At 54.4% G+C, this 24,079-nt stretch overlaps 2 protein-coding genes across 11 annotated transcripts in view; one reads left to right on the top strand and one right to left on the bottom strand.

Annotated features, from left to right (window-relative positions):
* The window catches only part of CEP164 (centrosomal protein 164), a 29,744-nt gene extending 26,991 nt beyond the window's left edge, over positions 1–2,753 (top strand). For 7 of the 8 annotated variants that reach the window (XM_032133648.1, XM_032133651.1, XM_032133646.1 and 4 more), the window contains one exon: positions 719–2,753. In XM_032133648.1, the coding sequence (XP_031989539.1) occupies positions 719–818 (100 nt within the window). In that variant the 3' untranslated portion in view covers positions 819–2,753. The remainder of the gene's footprint in view (positions 1–718) is intronic. The other variant, XM_032133647.1, reaches the window with a different exon arrangement.
* A 6,714-nt stretch (positions 2,754–9,467) lies between these two features.
* DSCAML1 (DS cell adhesion molecule like 1) overlaps positions 9,468–24,079 on the bottom strand; it is a 95,114-nt gene continuing 80,502 nt past the window's right edge. For 2 of the 3 annotated variants that reach the window (XM_032133642.1, XM_032133644.1), the window contains 21 exons: positions 23,974–24,070; positions 23,733–23,861; positions 23,177–23,344; positions 22,937–23,007; positions 21,833–22,073; positions 20,776–20,922; positions 20,544–20,699; positions 19,870–20,009; positions 18,512–18,665; positions 18,209–18,326; positions 17,948–18,111; positions 17,682–17,780; positions 15,904–16,092; positions 15,533–15,820; positions 15,289–15,444; positions 15,138–15,168; positions 14,672–14,790; positions 14,387–14,539; positions 13,996–14,190; positions 13,303–13,614; positions 9,468–10,339 (listed from right to left, as the gene is read on the bottom strand). In XM_032133642.1, coding sequence (XP_031989533.1) covers positions 9,885–10,339; positions 13,303–13,614; positions 13,996–14,190; positions 14,387–14,539; positions 14,672–14,790; positions 15,138–15,168; positions 15,289–15,444; positions 15,533–15,820; positions 15,904–16,092; positions 17,682–17,780; positions 17,948–18,111; positions 18,209–18,326; positions 18,512–18,665; positions 19,870–20,009; positions 20,544–20,699; positions 20,776–20,922; positions 21,833–22,073; positions 22,937–23,007; positions 23,177–23,344; positions 23,733–23,861; positions 23,974–24,070 — 3,582 coding nt within the window. In that variant the 3' untranslated portion in view covers positions 9,468–9,884. The remainder of the gene's footprint in view (positions 10,340–13,302; positions 13,615–13,995; positions 14,191–14,386; positions 14,540–14,671; positions 14,791–15,137; positions 15,169–15,288; positions 15,445–15,532; positions 15,821–15,903; positions 16,093–17,681; positions 17,781–17,947; positions 18,112–18,208; positions 18,327–18,511; positions 18,666–19,869; positions 20,010–20,543; positions 20,700–20,775; positions 20,923–21,832; positions 22,074–22,936; positions 23,008–23,176; positions 23,345–23,732; positions 23,862–23,973; positions 24,071–24,079) is intronic. The other variant, XM_032133641.1, reaches the window with a different exon arrangement.

Raw genomic sequence — 24,079 nt, 5'->3', positions numbered from 1 at the left:
CTTGGCCTCCATTTCGGTGTCTGGTTTTGCAGAGTGTGGTGTTCAGCAGCTGGAGCATGAGTGTGCTGCTCTTCTGAGCTGTACTGGACTGAGGAAGTTTCCCTTCCTTTCCCTGGTTGCTCTGTGGTGCTCTTTAGTGATGCTGCTCTGCTGTAAAGCAGCAGTTTGAGCTGGGAATGTGAGGATTTAAAAATGTGGACCAAATAGTGCAGAAATGGAGGATGGGGTGGGGAAGAAGGGAGTCTGGTTTTGCCGGCCATGGATGGAGCCCTTGGCCACAGGCAGACCCTGCTGAGGAGGTGAGGGCACCTGGAGATGTGTGGACTGGACACATTGTGGGGCAGGGAGGGCTGGGCTCCCCCCCAGGCTCTCTCCAGCTCTGTTTCGAGGAATTTTGTAGCATGAGGCTGGATCCAGAGAGCAAGACCTCTCTGTGCTGTGAGCAGGGATGCTCCCAGGCTGTGTGGTACCAGCCTTGTGCTGGGGCTGTTGGTGTCTCCTCAGTGTACACTGATATTAGCAGCAAATCCCTGGGGCCTCCGTGCTGTCCTGAGCATGGTGTGCCTCTGAATTCCCTAATCCCCCTCTAATTCCATTTGACTGGGATGCAGCAGGCTAAATACAGCCTGTGTGCACAGGACTGGCTCAGTACCTCGTACCTGTCCTGTCTGTGCTCATTCCTGCTGTAAGCCAGGCTTTTCCTTCACCCAGCTGCCAGACCTCTTTCCCTGCAGTCGCAGAAGTGCCCAGGCAGCAGCCCCAGCCTCCTCCAGCTGGGACTGGATGAAAACAGAGAGATCAAGGTGTACCACTACTGAAAGGTGGGATTTTTCTCTGCAGGGATGGTGGGGGGACCTGTGCGGTCTCCCCATGATGGGCTGGGCTTTGGTGATGCCCACCCAGGCACCTCCACTGTGTCTGTGTGCCATGTCCTTGAAACTGAGTGTTTTTGCAAGGGAGTGGAGGAAGGAGGAAGAGAACTTCCCAGGCGGATTCTTCTAATCCTGTAATGTGTCCAAATATACTTTATAGACTGTTTAATCCAGCGGTGACATATCAGGGCTTCAATAAATCAACATTTCCCTCATTAGTATTCCAGCGATGGCGAGGCAGAGCTGTGAATCACAGAGGACTTTGAGTAACTGGTCAAGGGGGAGGATGTGAATCCAGCTGAGGCTCTGCTGGAGGAAATGTGTCAGGAAATGAGCCTGCCCTGATGCCCAGCAAATGCTCGGTGGCAGGTGGGCCATGTCAGGTGGCCTCTGGCATGTGGGAGCAGCGGAATGGCTGCGGAGTCTGGGGATAAAATCAGGGAATGACACGTTCTGGCTCTTCGGGAATGTTCTGCTTGTTTGGGGTGGAAGCAATGGGAACTGAGCCAAGAGTGGTAGATCTGGATGAGCTCTCCCTGCTCCTCTCACGCCAGGCTGGCCAGAGCTGTGCAGCAGAGCAGCTGCTGGAGCTCTGCTCCTGTGTCACAGATGCGCTGATGGCAGCGGGAGCAGGGATGGCAGGAGAGCACGGGGAGTGGCTGCTGGTGCAGGCACAGCTGAGGAGCTCCTGTGAATGCTGAGACAGCCCCACCTGCGTCCTCCCATGCCCTGGGGAGAGGGATCCAGAGCTCGGATCAGCAGCTGGGATCTCTTTCGATGCATGGGGCTGGGGAGCCCTGCCATAAATCCTGGAGCCTGGTCTTGCTGCTCCTGCAGCAGCTCTGCAGTAATCCTGGGAGAGCAGGGATGTGGGAAGACTGGAGAGTGGCTGAGGAGTTGGCATGAGCAGCTCCTGGACCTCAGCTGTGACCCAGTGGCTCGTGGCTGTGCTCATTGGGTGCTGTGATATTCCTATGGAAAGGCTGTATCCAGAGGGTATCCCAGCCCGCGGGGATGCTTGGAATTGGAAGGGGTGACGCTCTACCCAGCGGGGAGGAGTCAGGCTTTCGTGGGAACCTGGTATTTGGTTGTCTTTGTCAGTATTTCCTCCGAGCTGACTCTAAATATTTTATGCTTTAAAAAGCTGCCGAGCCACTCGCCTGTTCTGGCTGACGAGGACGCTGCACTTCAAGGGAGCCCATCTGTGAGAAACCATCTTCAAAGCCTTTCTCCTGAGACAGCTGGTGGGGGGAGGCTCTGAAGCTGCTGCCCCACACCCCCTGTGCTGCGTGAGCCCCTCGGGTGGGTGAGGATGGGCAGTGGAGGAGGCAGAGCCCCCCTGCTCTGCTCCTCGGGTGCTGTGTGCTGGCACACACCGTGAGCCTGGCACGGGGATGTTTACGTGCAAATAGAGATATATTTTTGATGAACATCATTTTAAAACTCTTAAGAATGTATGTTTTTTGGTTTTTTTTTTTTTTCATTGCTGATTTTTCTTAGAATTTTTGTAATTATTCAACCAGCCTTATTCCTTCCTAGGAAAGAAGGGATCAAAACACGGGTATCCCATCTGCTGTTGGATTGCACAAACCCCTTCCTGTAGGGATTTTGCTTTTAGTTTGCTGGATATTCAGGGGACACATGGCAGTCCTTCCAGTCAGGGGTTTTAGAAGGGACCCTGCAGTTGTGGCTTGCTGTGGCCAAAGCCATATCACTGAGTCCGTTCTGTGTTTTGGGAGAAGCATGGATTAGTGGTGCAGAGAAATGCCAGGTTTTTTTACAATAACTTGGTTTGAAACGTGCTCCTTTTTCCTGTTAAAACCTGGGATAGCAGCTGTGTCTGGTTTTGTATAAATTAAATCAACATGAGTCTGTTTTGTACGATGGTGGTGGTTGTCACTCTGTTTTGTTGTAGCTGGATATCCAGCTGTACTTACCTCTCACATCTCCCCTTGCTTGTCTCTGGGCTCTCTCACGTTTTGTCTTGTTGAGGTCATTTCTGGCAGTTCCCAAGACCACTTAAGCTTGCTGTGGCTTTGTTGCCATTATTCTTTTAAGTATCTGGACAGGGTAGCAAATGCAAAGTCAGAAAGCTAAAATCCAAAACTAGAAAATGAAAACAAGGTATTGCTCTGGCAGCTTGGGATCTGTTAAAAATATCTCACTGCAGATTGGCTGTTTTTGCTGATTTCCCATGGGTTTCGGAGCAGCCAGGAACTGCCCCAGCAGCGTGCTGGGTGCTGCTGGGATCGCTGAGTAACGCTCTCACCAGGAATTAGGGAGGATTGGTGATGAGCTGTTCTCTTCCCATGACTTGTTCCCATCTCCTGCTCTCCTCCTGCCAGCAGCCTGTGGGAGCTGGAGGGGCTGGTGAGACACAGGGGGAACAGGAGGACAGCACACGCTGTCCAGGCAGGCGCTTTTTGGGACAAGTCTCCTACCCCTCTGCTGGGCAGTTCTGAGACATCCCAAATCCCATCTGGAGTGTGGGATCCTCCTGGGTGTGCTGTGATCCTGCTGAGATCATGCAGAGCAGGTGTGAGCCCAGGCTGGGCTGTGCAGCTCTGTCCGTGCTCCCTGACATGCCTGGGTAGGAGGAGCAGAGGATTTGCCTTTCCTGGAATGCCAGCGCTGTCTGTTGGAGAAACTCAGCGATTAGAGGAGCAAAAGGGCAGCGCCCGATTACTTCACCAAGCTGAGCAGGGGCTGTAAGCTCCTTACTGGGCTTGGCCTGTGCCTGCCCAAGGAGGGACAGCTCAGTCCTGGCTGTTTGGAGGTCCCGGCGTGCTGCTCCCAGAGCTGAGGCTCCCCGGGACGGAGGCAGCCCTCGCACAGCCCAGCCATGCTGGGCACCCTGATGACAGCGCTGTTCTTTGTGGTGAGGGCGGTCAGACAGGTGAGTCCGGAGCGTTTATTGCTGCCGTGGTATTCTCCCCTGCCTGGGGCTGCTCTCTGTTGGGGCAGGGAGGGGAGGCAGCAGTTTCTGCTTGCCCTGCTGGGAATGGCCTTCTGTGCCTCCTAAACCACCCTGGGCAGCAGGGCTGGGAGCTCTGTGGGGCTGGTGTTGCCTGTGGGCTGTTGATGAGTGATGGGGGAGGGTTGTGATCTCTGGTGATGATTGTGGCTGAGCAGCTCTTTCTGTTCCTCTTCCTCTCCTGTCCTCTTCCCTGCTTGAAAAACCCTCCCTGTGTGCAGCTGGGGACCAACCTGTTCCGTGAGGAGCCCCTGCCTTACCTGGTGTACCAGCCCCTGCCCTGGCAGATCCAGTGCGTGTCCCAGAGCCGCCGCACCAGCCGGGACAGCGAGGTGAGGGCTGCTGGCAGTGCCTGCTGCAGGGGCAGCTGTGAGCCAGGCAGCCTGGAGGTGTAGGCAAGGGGGAAATGTAATGCCAGCAGGGCAGGGTAAGCTGGAAAATGTTGGAGAGGTATTTGCAGACAAATTCAAGCTTATTTTTAGAAATGGAAATATCCCCTGGAAGACCTGGCAGCCCAGGAGCTGCAGGTTCACGGTGTTGGGGCTGTCTCTTTACTGGTTTGAAATGCAGGTCTGGTGAGGATAGCCTGTGCCAACATCCATCCATGCACTGGAGCATCTCACAGCTCTGAGTTTGGATGCAAAGCTATTTCCTGCCTCTCCTTGGAGGTCTTTTCATAAATGCAGATTAATTAATCAGTACTCTTTAAGGGAATAACAGTAAGCATGTTCCAGTTTCATGAAGGGAATGGACAGTGGAAAGCTTCCCAGTTAGCCTGAAAGGGACCGCCCTCACTGCCTCTGCCTGGGATAGAACTAACTTTTCTTTTATTTCTCTATCTTTCTAGAGAGGCAGGGACTCCCGGCACAACAGCATCTACTCGCTTTCTGGAGAGAAAGGTGAGTGTGGAGCAGGCAGGGAGGCAACAAAAACCCAAATCAGCACAAGTGATGAGTGAAACTCATGGCTGGGACTGTGGATGCAGCAGAAGAGCAGGCATTGCAATACCTGCATCCTTCTTGGCCTCTTTCTCATTCCACAAATCTGTGACATTATTAAGGGGTATTTGATGGTGAGATATTTGTTAACGTGCGTAGCATCAGCCAGTGAAGGTCCCAGTGGTGCAGGGCTGAATATATAATCCCACCTGTGTGTCTGTGCTTCCCTCTCCCAGGAAACCTGCCCTCAGGTGGGGTCATACTCATGCTGTCCCATAAGACAGCCCCTTTCTCCTTGTTCTGAGAAAACCACCTGGAATTCACTCCCCTCTTCTCTTTGGTCCCGTCTCCGAGGCTCTGCAGTGCTCAGCAAAGAGGATTGGAGCCGTTCTATTCTTGGTGCCAAGCGGATAACGGGCGGTGGGGACCGGGGCTGGCATCCCTCATCATGGCCCAGGAGCTCTGCCCAGCCTGGGTGCTGAGCTGGGGGTTTCACTGCAAATAGGTGCAGGTCTGGGGCTGCCAGTGGCTGAGCCCCTCAGGCAGGTGAGTTTGTGGCAGAGCTGCACGGCCGGGGCTCACCCTGCCAGTGCCCAGCAGTGCCTGTCCTGAGCCTCTACCCCTGGACTTGGGCAGGATTCACAGCTGACAGTGTCTTGGTGAGCAGGGCAGGGAGGATCCCACCCCTTCCTTTTATTTATCTTTTTACTCTGGAGTTTCTCTCAGGCTGTGGAGGGGAAATGAGTTCAGGTGACAGCGGTGTGTTTATACAGCAGCATCTGGCCCCAGGATTCCTGATGACTGCTCGGGGGGTGCTTAGCGGTGACACACTGGCTTAGAGGAGCACTGCTGAGTGGCTTTGATGCAGTTCCTGTTGAATTCCAGAATACTTCCCTAATGCCACATTAAGCGGGAGTGGGGAGGGCTCCCATTTGTCAGCGTGAGAGCTTTATTGCTGCGCAGGGCCGGGCTTTTTTCTAATCTTATTTGTGTGTGCGAAAGTAAGTGAGCATCGTACGTGGTGATTAAACGTGGGGAAGCTGCGGCCTTCGGGGAGTGGAGCTGTGTAAATATAGAGGGCTTAGCACTGCCAGGGAGGCTGGGCTTTGCTTTGCCTCCCATTCCCTGCTCCTTCTGCCCTGGAGGTGTCCCTGTGAGCCAGTGGAGTTGTGGTTTCATGCCATGAGCTCTCCAGCAAGGACAGCTGTCCTGTCTGAGGAGTGGGGAGGACACTGATGCCATGGGGGTGATGCCAGCGCCCTGCCCTGGTCCGAGTTCAGGACTGCTGGCACTCTCTGTGCTTACTGTGATGCTCTGTTGCCCCTGCAGGTGACGTGACCCCTGATGCCAGCAAGGAGAGCAAGGTCACTGACCGTTCTGAGAGGGCAGCCATCACCATCCAGACCCACTTCAGGAGGTACCAGCAGCAGAAGCAGAAGAAGTAGCCACAGCAGCCGCCTGTGGCCTGCACTGTCCCTCCGGTTCATCTGTTCTGTATCCCAGAGACATTTGGGGCCATGGTCACTGTGAACCTGCCCCCATACGTAGCTCCTGGTGCAGGTGTAGGTTCTCTGCCCTTGTGTTGGTGCTCACAGGGAGTTCTCTGTCCCGCTCAGTCCTTCCCCAGACAGCATCACTTTGTGGGCCAGGTTACAGCTGGTGAGGGGCTGTTGGGGACAGGACAGAGGGTGACAGCACATTTGGGAGCCTTGGCCAGCCCTTGGGTCATGCTGTGAGCTCCAGCAGGGAGTCCTGCACAGCTGAGGCTGGTTGTGCTGGCAGGTGACTGCCCAGCTGGGCCTTGTTTCATCCCAACAACCCCAATAACCCTCCCCTGTGTCTCCACCTCCTCCTCCACTCTGCCTCTGGAGCCAGGTAGAAAAGCTGCCTTTGTCCCCTGCTCTGTCCGGATGCAGAGTGACCAGCGTGGTGTCCAGGGGCCAGCCTGGAGCGGGACCTTGCCAAGGGAATGTGCTGCAGGCCGTGAGGGGAGCAGGAGGTGAGCTGTGAGCTGCTCTTACCTTTTCTAGGGGAGAACTGGTTGGGGTGTCCTGGTTCCAGAGCGGGCACTGGGTGGGGCTCTGTCCTGGGGCTGGCCCCGCTGTCCTTCCCGAGACAGCCCTCTGGTAATGCTGGCTTTGGGCTTGGAGCCCACCCAGACCCCTGGCCTGGCCTTCTGGTGCAGCAAAGCTGAGCAGAGACCTGGTTCTCCCAGGCTGGCAGGGACGGGACCCCAGGAGTGTTTGGGCATTGAACAGCTATTCCTGAGTGCTGGTGTCTGGAGTTCTGGAGAAAGGGAATAGGAAAGCCCCGAGCTCTGGGCCAGCAGAGGAGCAGCAGGTTTGCTGTGAGGAGGTGCTGGGGGGGTCTGTGGGAAGGAGCAGGTCATGGAGGAGCTGCTGGCTGTGACCAGGGCTGCTCTGAGTGTGTGTGCTGCTGGATTTTCTGTGCAGAGCTGCTCAGCTGTGTCCCGGGAACCCTTTATTGTCCTCTCCAGGCATAATTACCCTCAGTCTTTCTTACCAGGACTCTGCCCCCAGCTGTTCCTACTTACCATCAGCTTGGGGGTTTTGTTGTCTGGGCTTGGCTGTGGTGGCACCGAGTGCTGGTGGCTCTCCTCTGGAGCTGGTTCTGGAAGGTGTTTGTGGCAGGGAGCCCAGGGTCTGGCTGGAGTGCTGTGCAAGGCAGCTGGTAAAGCAGACCTGAAACAAAACTCTGCTTTTCTGAGCTTGATGGCTTCTTATCTGTTTGCTGTTGGAAGGCAGAACTGGGCTGGCATGGCCTGAATGGGCTGTTCTCCTTCAAACCCTGCTGTGGTGAAGGGCAGGGGGGTGGTGGGGGCTCACAGGGGGGTGCTGGAAACTCGTCCTGTGTTGAGCTGTGCAAGGCCAGGGCTTGTGGCTGCTGGGGAAGGGAAGGGAAGGGAGGGAATCCTTGCTGAGATGTAGAAGGAAATCTGTACTAGCCAATTCCAATAAAGTTGTATTAATCTCTGTTAATCTGTTCCTCTTTTTATCTTGCTAATCTGCTTACTCTCGCAGCTGAACATGCTTGCCTTTTCTTGCCTCTTCTATTTTTAATTCTGTTTTCCCCTTCTGTTTCTATTCTAAGCCTGAGGTTGGTGTTTTGGAGGTGCTGCCTGGCCGTGACCCTGCTTTAAGGGCTGGGCACTTGGTTTGCTTTAAAACCTGTATTATGTAATGGTTTATAAATCATACGTGCTCTGATGCCTCCCCACCAGCCCCTTTCCACATGGGATGTTCCTTGGCAGAGGTTGGCTCTGAGTGGTACCTGAATAATGGCCAAAAATTATAAAAAATGGGCACAAGAAATTGTCTTAGCAGCTTGTTTCTCAAGCCCCAGAGGTGAACAGCTGCCAGGCTCTGGCCAAGGCCCTTCCAGCTCTGCAGGATTCCAGGAGTTATCTTAGTTAGGGAGAACCAGATGGCAAAGGAGGATCTGCTGACCAGTGTGCCAGCAGGCTGGGAAGGGTACTGTAATGCTGCATGTGGAAGCTGCACTAACATCACTGTATTTGCATGTCATTTTAATTTGGCTACGTCAATTAAAAAAAAAATCAAGGAGAGAGGTTGAAAAAATGACCTCTGCAGCACTTGATTATAGCTGATGAATTAAACCCTGTCAAGAGTGGAAAAAAAAGAGAGCAGTACAAATCTGTGTGTAGATGCTCCAACTGCTGCTTTGAGTTAAAATAGGAAATGTATCTGTAAAGAAAGAGCTGGAACCAGTTGGTAACAAGCATAGATGGGAAAGTGATGAAAACTTGTGCTTATAAATTACAGGAACTAAGGAAATGAAAGTGCAGTTAGTTAATTAGACCTCAGGTAGCACCAGAAGCTCCTCAGAACGGTGAGGTTCTACTTTGGGTAACTAAAACAAGAGTTAATAATGACCTGAGCTATATTTTGCCTTTGGAGCAGGTAAGGAGGGCTGGCAGCCCCAGAGCTTCAGGTGCTCTTGCTTTCACAACCTTTTATGAAAGGGGAAGGTAGAACCTGCCTTTCTTTGGTCTGATATTGGTGTGGCTGGTGGTGAAAAAGGGGAAAATAAGAACAAATTATGGTGTGGGGCGGGGCTGGGTCTCACTGTGTTTCTCTGTGGTCTCCTGGGGCACCTGTGCAGTGCTGTGCTGCCCTGTGCCATGATTCACCACGATTCAGGGCACTGTGCTGGATTCACCAGGATGTGCTTCAGCTGTGACAGAGGACAGTGGTGCCACTTCTGCTCCCACGTGGGGCTGTGACACATCCCAGGGAAGGATATTCTGCTTCGAGGAGTTGCTGTGCCTCGCTGGATGCTAAATCCCATGCTGGAGCCACCCTGTGCTTACCTTGAGCTGCCAGAGCTCTGCTGTGGCTCACGAGGGTTTGGGCAGCTGTCCACCCCTCTGGATGAGCTGGACCAGGCTTCCTGTTTGGCACCATGGTTCGTCCTGGGCTGGAGCTGGGCTGTCCTGCTCTGCAGAACCATTCCCAGGACCTTGCTCCTGTTCCTGACCCTCCTCCTGCCCCATGGCTCTGCAGGTTGGGTACATGCCTTATTATTCTTCAATATTTAACCCCATGTCTTAGTATTTCTGTACCCTCCCACTCCGTTCTCCTGCTCTGTCCTGCCCCACCCCTGCTCTGCCTAATTCCCTGCTCACTTAACAAACGCCCCATGTATAAACATAACCTTTATTGCACACAGCGCTGGGTTTTTTTTCATAGAAAAAGGTATTAACACATAAGCATTTGCAAATTGAAGCAACTCCTGCTGTTTTCAGAACAGTAAAATAGCATGCAATGTCTCGGAGACGTTCCTTTTTTAAAACCACCAACAAGATCAGGGAGAGAAAAGAAAAAAAAAAAGTCGCTGAGTCTTTCCTTGTGCCCCTTTCAAAATGATGTGAAATATATATATATGTTTACATATATATTATATTTTTAAATCTGTAACATCAAATTCTTTGTGCCCTGGTTTCTTTTTCTGTTCGGAGAAGAAGAAAATAGCTTCATTTATACAAAAGAGTCCGTTATGTACAAGTTTGTTAATTAAATATAAACGGCGCGGGGAAACGAGCAGCATCCGGCGGCGGCCCTACACCAGCGTGTAGGACTTGGAGTAGGCTCCGGCGCCCTGTTTTTGACACCTGCCTACCCCCGACGTGCTCATCTCCAGCAGTGAGTCCCTGGAGCCCCCCACTTTGGAGTGCGTGGGCACCCGCGCCTCGGCGGCTGCGGCAGCCACAGGGGGCTCAGCAGCCACGGGGGGAGCCGGGGCGGCGCTGGCGGCGGGCGCGGGTGCGGGACCCGCCGGGCCGGGCATGGGGAGAGTCCTCTGAGGTAAGGTGGTTGCGGCGGAGGCCGGGGGAGGCAGCCCCAGGGGTTTGGCGCCGGGCTCCAGCGTCATGTGCCGGGCCTGCGCGTGGTACGCCCGGGCCAGGTTGCGGATGGAGGCTTCCCGTGGTGGCACCACCGGGCACGGCTCGTGCGCGTCGGGCTTGCGGAAGAAGGCCTCCGACTTGACGTACAGCGGGAGGTTGCAGTAGTCACCTGCCAAGGGAAGAGCAGGCAGGTAAGGCTCTGGAGGGACCCTCCTGCCACCCACCGTGTGGATGTGTCGGTGTTGTGCGACAGAGAACGCGTTGGGCTATGGAAAACGTGTTGTTCTATTGATACAGAACGTGTTGGGCTACACAGAACACGTTCTATTGAGAGAGAACACATTGGGCTACGGAGAACGCGTTGGGCTACGGAGAACACGTTGTTCTATTGAGAGAGAACACATTGGGCTATGGAGAACACAGGCTACGGAAAACGTTCTATTGAGAGAGAACACGTTGGGCTATGGAGAACGTGTTGGGCTACAGAGAACACGTTGCTCTATTGAGAGAGAACGATTTGTGCTATGGAGAACGTGTCGGGCTACGGAGAACACGTTGTTCTATTGAGAGAGAACGTGTTGTGCTATACAGAACAGGTCCCGCTACGGAGGGAGATGCGTTGTGCTCTAGAGAACACGTTGTGCTCTAAAGAATGTGTCACATCATCAGCCCAAAATGGTCCCGCTCCCTGCAACGCGCCTGGGATGCAGCTCTAGCGCTGAATGCTGTACGTAATGTCCTGTAATGGATCATAATTGTGGCTGGATCACATGCATCACAATTAAATGGATCATAGTGGTAATTGTATAATGCTAAATGTACAGAGTGATAAATACTATAACGTGATGTAATACTGAATATACAGTGTTATTATATAATAGTCATAGCGTGATGCTAAATGTCTGACACAGGCACAGCGCCCATTCTGTAAAGTACAGTGGGAAATACTCCTCGTACTCTGTGTCCCGCCTGTCCCGGCAGGGGGATGTGGTGTGTCATACATCAGGCTTTACTCTGCCAAGGTGAGTGGCTGTGCTGCCATAAACAACAGATTCTGCTGTGTTGTGTTATGGCATCATCTATAGTTAGTGCCTTAATTTAAGGGTTTTATGTCTATGTATGGATAAGACCCCGTGTTGTTATATTGGCTGTTAGCGGTGTTACAGGGTTTTATTTCTGTTCTATTACACCGGTGCCTTTGTGTTCTACAGCATCACCTCCAGCTGTAGGGCCTTAATTTACAGATTTATATTGTCCATAGATGTAAAACCCTGTTATTGGTTTGCCTTTTATATTTGCAATATATAACACCTGTATCCATAGAGCATTACTGCCTTAATTGTATATATTGTGCAGTGTGTTCTGTAAGGGCACATTCCTCTCTTCACAGGAGCTGTAGGGAATGCACTGCAGGATCTGTGGTGTTAGTATGGGATACAGCACAGACAGATATAGGATTGTATATAATAATACCTTAATTTCAGGATTTATGGTTATGTGTGTATATATATATATACATTTTACATAAAAATATAATTTTTATATTAAAATACATACTATTTATATAGATATACACATAAATCTATGTGTAACTATGTAAAAATTTATATATAAGTATACATAAACCTGTTTATAAATATAGAAATTTCTCTATAAAAATATAGAAATTTCTATATAAACCATAAATTTATATATCAATATATATAATTTTATATTAGGACTATATAAATTATGTGTGAAATATATTCATATATGTATATGTTTTCATATTAAAAATATATTGCATATATACAAATTTTTATATAATATATATTTATATATAAATCTAAAACATATTTTAATATATTTATATATATATAAGGCCCCTGCATTATTATATTGTCTCTTACAGGTGTTGTATTGTTATATTTGTGTTATTATAGCAATATTGCCTTAAATCTTGTATGCTTTGTAATAGGTTCTGTAAATTCCATTTTTTATAAGGTTACAATGCTGTAACCTTAATACACTCTGTGCTATTTAAACTATACCATAAAGATACGTGGTCTAACTTGCAGAGATTATATTGTGGTCTAGGATCAGTAAATAAATTAACTATCAATTCCCACCTATGTATTTTTAAAATATCTTCCAGGTATTGTTCTGAGGTCATGGGGGGTGGGGGATTGTCGGGGTTCTGGCACTGAGGATAGGGAAGGAATACTGAGGAATACCAAGGAATACTGATGAACCCTAAAGCATGGGGAGAAATACTGATAAACACTGAGGAATACTAAAAACAAGGGGGGGAAATACTGAGAACAGCAAAGAATGGGGAAGGTACTGAGGGTCTTGGGGTCAGTGCTGAAAAATGGGGGGAATAACAAGGAATAACTGATGGATATTAAAAAACGGTAACAAATACTAAGGACGGGGAAGGAAGAAAAAAGAATAGCCAGGGATACTGAAAAATGGGAAGGAACACTGAAGAATGGAAAGGCATACTAAAAAACCACCAAACCAAACATTAAAAATAGAAAGGAATTAGAAAAGAACAATAAGGAATGCTAACAAATAGGAAGGAATACTAAGGAATGGGAAGGAACAGTAAAGAGTAGCCAGGGATACTGAAATATGGGAAGGAATAATTAAAAAAACATGGGAAAATAGCAAGGGGTGTGGAAAGAACAGTAAGGAATGCTAAGGAATAGGAAGGAATACTAAAGAATGGGAAAGAAGAGTAAAAATGTGGGAAAAATACCCGGGAGTGGAGAAAGACTTAAGAAGTGTAAAGGAACACCAAAGAATGAGAATAGTAAAAAATGGGGAAAGAATATTAAAGAGTGGAAAGGAACAGTAAAAAATGGGGAAAGAATATTAAAGAGTGGGAAGGAATAGTAAAATACAGGGGGAAAAATACTAAGGTATGGGAAGGAATCCTAAAGAATGGGGAGAAATACCAAGGAACTGGGAGAAAAAAAATACCAAAGCTTGGGTGGAATAGCAAGGAATGAGGAACAACATTAAGCAACGGAGAGAGAACATTACAGCATGGGGAGGAAGACCAAGGAAAACAGGACTGGGAAGGCCTCCCAAGGAGGGAGGGCACTGAGGAGGCCAGGCAGGACCCCCCCAGAGCCCATGTGAACCTACTCTTGCTGGCGCGGTGCGGGATGGGCACGGCCACGCCCTTGCCCCGCTCGCTGTCCTGGGGCTTGGGCGGGGAGGCGGTGAAGCGGCAGATGCCGGGCTCGGACGGGGTGCTCATGGAGGTCATGCTGTCCGCGTTGTCCGTGGTGCCCGTGGTCATCTGGTCCGAGGAGCTGTCGGAGATGAAGCACTCGGTGATCTCGAACTTGGCGTGCTGCAGCTGCTCCTCCAGCTTGGCGTGCTCGTAGGCGCGCGCCAGCTCCTCGTAGGTGGACGAGGCGCTCTCGGTGGACACCATGCTGTTCCGCCCCTTGTCTGTGGGGAGAGGATGTGTCACCTACCTGGGAGCTCTCCCTGGCACTGGAATGCCTTTTTCCACAGCTGTCCCTGCTGGGATAAACCTGGCCACCTTCGAGGCCAGGTTGGATGGGGCATGGAGCAACCCAGTCTAGTGGAAGGGTGGAACGAGATGAGCAATAAGGTCCCTTCCAACCCAAAACATTTTGGGTTTTTACGATTTTATCTGTCCACAGAACTGGGCACAGCCCTGGCTGTTCAAGGCCACCAATTTGTGGTTCCACAACCCCACTGATAAGTTCTGCAGTCACCCCGAACTCACAGTTTGGGGTCTCTGCGTGCCCCAAAGCAGCAGACCCCTGCCAGCAGTGGTGCCAGGGAGGCTCTGGCCCTGCATACCTGTGTCCTGCGAGAGGCTGGCGCTGTAGCTGTCACTCTCGGTGACTGTGATGCCGTGCTGGGAGCCCACTGTCCTCCAGTCCGAGGTGAGGGTCCGCGCGGGGGTGGACGCCTGGCACTTGGTGAGTGTCCACTGGCTGGAGTAGCGGTTGCGGGTGCTGTGTGCAGACTTCACACTCTTCCTTGACACGGGGTCTACGGCACGCAGGCGACAGAGTCACGCAGGGTCCCTCCCACACACAGCCAGGATGCTGCTCCCTCTCCCTGGAGCACTGCCTGCCCCTTCTGCCTTCCCAGCAGCTGCTCTTGGGCCCAGCCAGGGCCGGGGGACAGGTTCCCCCACACCGCGTGTACAACCCCCAGCACAGCCAGCCCAGCCCCACACACTCACTGGTGCCAGGGCGGATGTCGGACATGTCGATGAGGGGCCCCGTGTTCTGGATCAGGGCTGGGTGATGCAGAGAGACGCCCGTGCAGAAGCTCTGGGGGTTCACGGCCTGGCTGAACTCCGTGTCGGTCACCGGGATCGTGGCTTTGTCATCCCCTGGGGGAGGAAGCTGCGGCTCAGACCTCTCTCTAGCCAGGCAATGTGGGCACCTGCTGGCCCACACTCAGCCCGTCCGTGGGACCCCAGCACTCTGGGACATGAGGGGATGGGAGCTTTGCCTGTGCTTACCCAGCTGCTTGATGCCTTCCTTGTCCTCGATGAGGAGCTGCACCCGCGGGATGTCGATGTGCAGTCGGGGGCCCTGCGGGGGCCCCTTCACCGGCGTGTCAAAGCTGCGGTTATTCTTGCTGTGAGGTGAGAGGGGACGCAGACCCGCCCATTACCGGACAGAGCCCCGGCGGCTCCAGCCTGGGATGGGCTGGGGATTGCCACCAGCCAGCCCACCCGGGGCTCAGCTCTGCCCAGGCAAGCTCCAGTGTGGGTGCTGGGACCCTCGGGCAGGCAGGAGCAGCCAGGAGCCCTGGGCTGCTGTGCTACAGAGTCACTGCCACAACCTTCACAGGTGCGAGCCTGAGAAGGTCTGAAACTGAGTGAGGGCTGCACCTGGGCTTAAAAGCAGCCAGGACCACCCCCAGCACCAACTATTCCCCTGCCTGCCCACCCATTCCCAGCCACAGGCAGATACAAGACTCACCTGATCAGCATTTCTGCCAAACTCTTCGCATCTGTGCAGGAGACACAAAAAAACAAGAAGTTTTTTGTAAGGGAGCAGTTTAGGGCCCAATGAGGCAGTCCAGGAACACAATCTGGGGTCCTGTGTGCTGTGCCTCCGAATCCTGTCTCACCTCGAAGCCTCTTCAGTCGCTTCTCCTTCCTCTTCTTGCGGATGATGAAGAGCAGGGCCACTCCCAGCGTGGCCAGGATCACGGGGCAGGCGATGGTGAAGAGCTTCTTCACATCGTCACCTTCCCCTTGGGCAGACTTGATGGGGGGGATGGTGCCTAGGGCAGAGCACGGGCAGGTGGGCACTCAGCGCTCCGGGACCCCCCGTGTCTGGTGGCATTTCCCCCAGCCCATGTCCCCACTCACTGCCGTCGTAGTCCAGCGTGGCGAACTGCGTGGTCTCGTTGCCGCAGCCGGCGCTGTTGCAGGCCTTCATGCGCAGCTCGTACCACGTGGCCTCGCGCAGCTCCGTCAGGAACACCTCGCTGGAGCTGTTGGTGCGAAGGCTCTGCCACACCCAGTTGCCCTTGGGCCGGTACTCCAGGACGATGGCGGTGATGGGGCAGCCCCCGCTGCTCCAGCCCTGCAGGTTCAGCCTGGCGTGCGTGGAGTTGATGTGGGTGAAGAGGTGCTGGTCCTTGCTGAAGGAGGGCTCTGTGGGAGAGGAGCTGTCAGGAGGGTGGGGAGGGGACCCCCTTGTCCCCCGGCGGGGCAGGGACAGCACAGGCCAGGCTCACCTCTGCCGTGGGTCTTGGCCTCGATGATCTCGCTGATGCGGCCGGCGCCGACGCTGTTCTTGGCCGCCAGCTTCACCTTGTACCAGGTGCCGCACTTGAGGCTCTCCAGCTTGAAGGAGCGCTCGGAGGAGCTGATGAACACGTCCTTCCACTCCTCGCTGTTGTCCACCGAGTACTGGAGCACAAAGCCTGTGGGAGCAAGGAGCGGGGTCACCTCTGGGCACATGGGCGAGGGGAAGGGGTTCTGGCTAGCACAAAGCCTGTGCCCAAGTCCAGCACAGCGGTGCACTGCCAGGGCACCCATCACACACCAATTCCTGCCCAACTGCACGCTCACGAGTGGTGGTGGAAACTGCCTACTCTGCCCACCACCCAGACCCAGGCAGGAGAAATGGACAAGGAACTCTCACCCAGAACCTCCTGAGAGCTCTGCCAGCGCCCCTGGTCACACCTCGCCTGCCCCCAGCACCCCAGGATGGCCCCAGTGCTCATTTCCACCTGGGAGTGCATGCTGTGATTGACTGGTGTGAGGCTATAAAGGGAAAGCCGGAATTAAGCAGCTCCCTCAGGAGGCTGCAGGGAAGTTGCTTCTGTCATTGCACACCGCCTCCTCTCCCGTGATGAAGAGTATTAGGAAGCACACTGTGTCCTAGATGAGCAAACCTGTTACGCTGTCATCAGCGGCTGGGCTGGGCTCCCTGGGAGAGCGCAGGGACACAGGGACAGCCCCAGGGGCATCGGGGTGTCCTGGGACAGCACATCCCCGCTGCCCAAGCCGTGCTGACCAAACTTTCCTGGTGCACTGATGGGTTTGGCTATTTTTGCAGGCTATTTAGCCAATTCTCAAATAAAAATAGCAGGGAAGAGTAGGCTTCCTGCCTTGCTGTGTGCATAATGGGCTGCACAAGGCAGAGCTGGCACAACGGCCCCGGTGCCAACAGCACCCAGGTACCACCGTGGCAATGCCAGAAGGAGCTCTGTGAACACCCAGCTCCAGCTTGGGCAGAGCAGTGGGGACACTTCTCACGCCTTCCCACCGCCAAGGATTCCCTATGGATGGTGACACCAGGACCTTCCCAAGGCCATGGGCACGTGATTCCCAGCGGTGTCAACACCAGCCCCGATACCCCCACACCGCCCACCCTGGTGCCTGCCACTGCTTATTTATTTATTTTGTACATGCGGCGTGTTTTTAATATTTCTAATCCAATTATAACCAAATTTATCAACAGAGTCCGCTGGAGTGAAAGGCTGCTGGCTGGGGAGATTTGCTTGTAATTACTTTCATGCTTTTAATTAATTGTAAGCGAGGTCTCCTTCCTCGCTCCCCGCTCCCCCCTCTGCATGCAGCTGTTTCAACGTATAATTCATGAGATGAATCAGAGCAGAAAGGAGACTTGGGAAAGCTGGGATGCTCCTGGAGCCCTCCCAAAGCCCCCAGCCTGTCAGGGATGCGGGACAACGCCTGCTCTGGTGGGTTCAGAGTGGCACCAATGCCAGGAGACATGGAGCAGCACTGGGGCTGGCCCTGGCCACCTCAGCACCCAATGATGTGCCCTTCATTAACTACCTCAGTCCCTGCAGCTTGTCCAAAACATCTCACAAACCCCTCATCAGGGCTGGAAGCCCCTGCTAAGAGCTCAGAGGCATCAACCTTACTCTGAAGCATTTCTGAGGCATTTTGGAGAGGCAAAAACTGATGTGCAGATACAAAAATGTGGCACAGCATGCCTGAAAACATGTTCCATGAGAAGGGAACCAGTCCCATCACGCCCTACCTCGGATGGAGCTGCCCCCATTGTCCCCAGGGATCCAGGCCAGCGTGATAGACGATGCCGAGGTCTTGGAGACAGTCAGGCGGGGCTGGTCCGGGGGCACTAGGGAGGAGGGAAAGCCCATGAGCACCTCACACATGCAGAGCGCCCCAAACTGTGCCACCCAAAAGTGCCAACGAGACCTTGCAGCCATCCGTGGGCCAGCATGAGCCCCTGGTGCAGGACAGAGCCCGGGCAGCGGGGATGGACACGGAGGTGGGAGCCCTCACCTTGCACCAGCAGGTTGATGATGATGGTGTCGAAGCCCCAGGTGTTGGTGGCAGTGCAGGTGTAGTAGCCGGAGTCCTCGGCTTTCACCGAGCGCAGCACCAGCGTCCCGTTGGCCTGGATCAGGCGGTGGCCATCCACTGTCACCGGGATGGCAGAGTCCTCGCTGCCGGGAGGAGAAGGGGCACATCAGCCGTGTGTGACACAGCCAGGGTGGTGCAGCGGGCACCAGCCCCCGGCACGGCTGGCAGCCCCCTCCATACCTGTCCTTGGTCCACTTGATGGCAGGGACCGGCTCCCCAACGGAGTTGCACGGCAGCCTCACGTCCTTCATCCACGGCGTGGTGACGGTGCCTCCGAAGGAGATGATCTTGGCAGGGGCTTGGGGGCAAGGAGGAGGTCAGCCTGGAGGGCAAGCCCCGTGCGCAGCCCCCCGAGGTGTAAGGAGGCCTGGGACCCCCGTGCTGCCCCTCCTCTGCCCTGGGGTCACCCAGCCGTCGCTTCCCGCGGGCCGTGGGGCAGGGCACAGCAGCGGAGGTGTCCCCCAGGCTGGCAGCCCCCCGTACCTTTGCCCGCAGGCTCGATGGTGACCTTCTCGCTGATGTTGCCGCGGCCGGCGGAGGTGACGGCGGCCACCCAGAGCAGGTACTGCTGGCCCCGGTTCAGGTGGGCGATGCGGTAGAAGAGCTGGTCCGGGCTGGTCTCGTACTCGCTGGGGGCCTGCGGGGAGGCACAGGGGAGAAGGTGAAGCCTCTGTGACACCCTCACCCCATCACCCTCAGACCCCCGACCCCACTGCGGTGCTCTGGCTTTATCCCGAGCAGCAGCGGCTCAGCTCTCCTCGCATCCATCCCTCAATGCCGGTGAGAGCCGGCTGGTGTCGTGATTCTCCAGGGAGCCAGGCTGGAGCCCAGGAACAGATGGCTGCGCCGGCAAGGCTTGTTCCTGGGAAAGGACGCTTCCCTGACACCCGGCAAGCTGCAGCGGGGCCAGCCTGGAGGCAACCCCAGCCGGGCTGGCCCAAACCCTCTGCGGACACAGCGAGAGGCCAAGGGGTCCCCAAAACCCGCGTGGGGTCACTCCTGCACTGCCCACAGCGACGGCCCCAACCCTGCGGTGGCCCTGCAGACAGGGCTGGCTGCGTGCAAGCGCCGGGGCCAGTCCCCATCGCATCGGGAACAAAGTCCCCCTGCCCCAAAGCACAGCACGAGGGGAAGGACTGCCTGGCACAGCACCTGGCTGTGCCACCACGCCAGCACCAGGCAGGGACGGGGCTCCACGACCCCCGTGGCACAGGATGGGTGTATTTAAGCCTGAGCAGGAGGGTACCCGTGTGTTCACCGTCAGCACACACGTGCCCTTGCAGGGACACGGGTGTGAGTGTACCCCAAAGCAGACACACCTATATGAATATTGTATAGTATACATAATTTTTTTTACCCAAATGACAGTTTTGACAAGATGCCAAGAAAACAATATCGGATCCCAGCGGTTTTACCAGTTGCTTTGATGAAAAGATTATGTTGCCCTGGAAACCAGAGGCTCAGATAGTGAAATGAGTTTGAGAAGGAGCTTTTGATAAGCACTAGTCTGCAGACCTCCCATCAACCTCTCCCTTACCAAGGAGGGATGGGGCCAGGTTGGATTTCTATTTCATTTTTGGTCGGCTGCTGGCATGTTGCCCCCTCTGGAGCAAGCGCTGAGCAGGGCAGATGCCAGAGGATGGGAACAGAGAGATGATGGGACCATTCCCTGGTGCACTGTGCCCATGGATGCCCTTGGACAATTCTGCAGTGAACCCCAAGAGGTCTTTGCTGCTGCTGCTGCTGCTGCCTAGCATCAGCTTTCCCTCCCATTCCTGCTTGGCCAGCTCTGCATTCCCTGGCACACTGTGGCAATTCCCAGCCCCGTTCCCATCACGTACCGGCTGCCCCGAGCCGGGGCTGGAGCAGAAGATGGTGTACTTCCGGATGATGCCGTTGGGCTTGGCCGGCGGCAGCCAGGACACCACCACGCTGCTGGCAGAGGACGGCACAGCCTTAATCCCAGCTGGGGGACCTGGAACTGAGGAGGGAGAGCGTGGCAGAGCTGCTGCCAGGAGGTCTCCAAGGTCTCTGCCCAGCTGGGAGATGTGACAGCATCCTGCTGTGGGGCTGGCATCCCAACCCCACCCTGGGAAGCAGCTGCAGTGGTGGTGTCACACACAGGCAGGGAGAGGTCTGCCTGCAGGACACCTCTCCACGGGTGGCTCTGCTCCCTATGTGAGCCAGAGGCAGGAGGGTTAATTGCAGCCCAAGCTCTGGTTTAGAAATCGTGATTGGCTTTTAATGGCCATCTCCTTAATCTGTCAGCCGTACCCTGCCCAGCTGCGCCTCCCTCCCAGCATCTGGCGCTTCCCAGGACACAGGCCCAGGGATGCTCCACTAGCGAGCTAATGGCATTAAAGTAGGGCAGGCGGGGTGTAAATATTTAAATATCCACACTTAAGGAAAAGGAAAAAGAGGGAAAGGGAAATGCCCTGCCCATGGCTGTACACGAGGGGTTTCCCCTGTGCCCCGGCAGCCGCTCCAGCCCTTTGGCACAAGCAGCGCCACTTACTGTCCTCCTTGGTCTGGATGTAGAGCACGCTGCTGCGGACGCCGTCACCCGCCTGGGTGTAGGCCAGCACCTGCACGCTGTAGTTGGTGAACTTCTCCATGCCCCGCAGCTCCACCCGCTCCCGCGTGGTCGTGATGTTCTGCATCTCGCCCCACTCTGCAGCAGACAGGGCCCATCAGCCCCTGTGCCACCCCCCGCGTCCCCCTGGCACCTGCTCCCCACGAGCGCTCACCTCCGTCCATGTAGAGGGACCAGAAGATGACCCGGTACCCCTTGAGCACCCCATTGAGGGTGCTGCGCGGGGGCTCCGACCAGGAGATCACGGCCACATCCGAGGTGATGGAGATGGCCCGCACGTTCTCAGGGGGCTGGCTGGGAACTGGGGAGGGGATGGATGAGGAGGACAGTCAGCAGAAGGATGGAGGTGCCAGGCTGAAGGAGCCGTGTCCCACACCGCCACCCTGACTGCACCCACATGGACCCCGCGGTGCTGCTGGAACCCCTCAGCCAGTCCTGCCTGGCAGTGCTCTGCCTCCAACATGCAGTTTTCCTTCTCCTGGGCCAGTGAGGTGGGAGTACACCCTGTGCTGGTGGTGACGGGGAGGATGCTTCCCAGTGAGGGGAGAGTGGGAGAGCTGGCTGGATGCGAGGTAATTAGATCCCATTGCCCCGCAAGAGGTAACTCTAATTTTTATGAGCATTTAAATGATAATACATCACCATAACGATCCTCTTTGAAAATGATTATTGTTTCATATTACTTAGGTGCAAAAATATAAGCACCATGTAATTAGGGACAGAGTATAATAAACTAATACAGATAGTCCGTTTGAACGAAATGAAGGTAATATAATTATGGAAAAGACACTATTGCTAAAACAGGGGCCCTTGAATACCCCGGGAGGAGTGCTAATGCAGCCAGGAAACGATCGCGGTTTGACAGGCTAACGAGAGCCTTAATTAAGAATGAAAAACTGCTGAGCAAACGCACTGCAAAACTTTTTCCTCATTGTTTTTAAAATGACCGAGGCCAATCAGCGACCGTGTCCCAGATGGAACCCTGCCTGGCACTTCAACAGTGCCTAAATCCACCTCGCACCCTTTAATTGTGCCACAAACCCAGTGCCGTGGGTGTCCTGGTACCCCCACGCTCCCAGGGAGCTGGGAGGGCGCACACAGCCACCGCCCCACACCTGCTTTCAACAGGATGGGGATCACCTGAGGGTCCCCCTGGTGGGACCTGGCCCTGGGGACCAGGGTGCCTGGCTTGGTCACCGGGCCACCCTTACCGTCCTCCAGCGTGGTGGCGTTGATCTCGCTGGACGAAGGCCCCGTGCCCGCGCGGTTGAACGCCTGCACCACCACCCCGTACTGCGCAAACTTCTTGAGGTTGTCCAGCGTGTAAACCTCGCTGTCCCCCGTGGCCTTCATCTCCACGATGCTGTACTGCCCATTGCTGCCTGGGCTGTTCTCCCGGTAGCCAATCTGGTAGCCACGGATCACCCCGTTCTGCAGCTCCTTCTTCGGGGCCTGAGGGACAACGAGGGCAGGACAGAGCGGTGTCACAGGGGTGGGAGGCTCACAGGGCTCTGTGCCCTAACCCACCTCTCCCTAGAGGCTTTTCTCAAAGCTTTCAGGTTTTTTTCCCTCTCCACTTTTCACTGAGTGGCAAAATAGTGATAAAAAAGGTCCAGCAGGTCCTCAGAGCCACCAGAGAGGAAAGTGCTGCCCAGACAGCACCAGTCCCCAACCAGAGCAGGAGAAATCCCAAGTCTGGCAGCCTGAGGGGCCAGATTGAGATCAATCTTAACAATATTTCTCTGAAGCATTAAGAAATCAATAGGGTTGATTGCAAATTTATGTTACAATGCCAGGGCGATCCATCTTGCTGAAATACTCCTAAAATGAAGTGACTTATCTTTCAAGTGAATCTTACTTTTCATTAATCTGTTTTTCAGTGCTTAAGGGGAGGGGGGAGAAGCTGGAACCCTAAATTTATTGACTTAGCAGTTCATTCCCAAGTCCTAACTTTATAATCAATTCTATTTTTCATTAGGCAGCTTTGGAAAAATAAATCCGATTCTAAGTTTTATTGACCTCTGCTCAAACGCTTCACAACCCAGCACCTCAGTTTTTACATATTTATCCTCTCTGCCCCATGGTCCCCCACGGACACCCTATGACATAATGAGCTTGTTGTAAAACATGACTGATAAGAGCCCTGTGCAATAAGGTGAGCTGCGTGCCCAGCCTCCACTTTTCCTTTTTCCTGGGGAATTCTTCCTGATTCTTGTAACATCGATGACATGCTGGTTCTCAGGACAAGCTGGGACAGCATTTGGCCAAGTCCCCATGGCCAGGGAAAGCCCACACACCATCCTGGCCTCACTCACCTTCCAGGTGACCTGGATGCTCTGGGACGTGATCGGCTGCAAGGTGACATCCATCGGAGGGCCATCGGGAGCTGCGGAGAGACCAGCACAAAAAAGCACATTGAGAAGGTTCAGGAGCTCCTCAGCAGGAAAACCCCTGGCTTTAGGAGAGCTGTACCTCTGCCAGCTTCCCCACAGGCTGCAGCCCCCATGTTCCCCCTGCCCACCATCCCCACCATCCCCAGGAGCCCAGAGCGGCACCTGCTTCCTCAGTGCTGATGGTGAGCTCCTTGCTGGGCTCGCTGCGGCCGATCTTGTTGAAGGAGTACATACGGATGCTGTACACGGAGGCGGGGTGCAGGTCCACGATGTTCGCCTGGTTGATGGTCGGGGAGATGTTCCGTGTAGACTGCTTGAAATCCCAGGAATCTGGAAGAGCAGCGGAGTGAGGCAGGAGGGTCAGCACCTGAATCCTGTCCCGGGGTCTGCAGTGCCGAGGGGGCTGTGCTCAGGCAGGTGAGGTCCCCAAGCACCTGCAGCTTTTCTGCCCCTGGAGAGGTGCTGCTTCCCTCTCTCGCTGTTGTGCATCGGGGTTCAACTTTCTGCAAATATTGTCTCTTTTAATATTCCCTTTCAAATGCTCCCATCCAACAGAAATTACCATATTTCATTAATGCCGCTCTTTCCTTTCTTCATCAAAGGAACCGGGATGCAGAATATTCCCTTGGAGGCACTGGTGGGGCAGTCCCACACCTGCCTGTGCAGGCCAGACCCCAGCCCCACTGTGGCATGGGGAGGGGACATCACTGTCACCCACCTGACTTGTTCTTGTACTCGATGTCAAACCCGGTGATGATGCTGTTGCCGTCAAACCGCTGCGTCCATCGCAAATTCATACTCCGGGCTTTCACCTCACGGATCTCCAGCTCCGGTGGGTCAGGGGGCTCTTGGGGACACGCAGGCAGATTAGGGACACAGGCAGGGAAGCCCCACGGGAGCAGGGGGACCCTCTCAGCAAGGCTGTGCACCACAGGGCTCACGCACGGGGGATGGAGTACCTTGCACAGTGAGCTGGATTAAGCCTCTGTCCTCGCCGTAGGAGTTGATGGCGTGACAGGAGAAGAAGACGGAGTCCCCGCGGTCGGCTGGTTTCAGCTGCCAATG

The sequence above is a fragment of the Corvus moneduloides genome, chromosome 25, assembly GCF_009650955.1.
Source record: "Corvus moneduloides isolate bCorMon1 chromosome 25, bCorMon1.pri, whole genome shotgun sequence".
NCBI classification, from domain to species: Eukaryota; Metazoa; Chordata; class Aves; order Passeriformes; family Corvidae; genus Corvus; species Corvus moneduloides.
The sequence above is the reverse complement of the archived record's forward strand: the minus strand, read 5'-3'. Positions and strand labels throughout refer to the sequence as shown.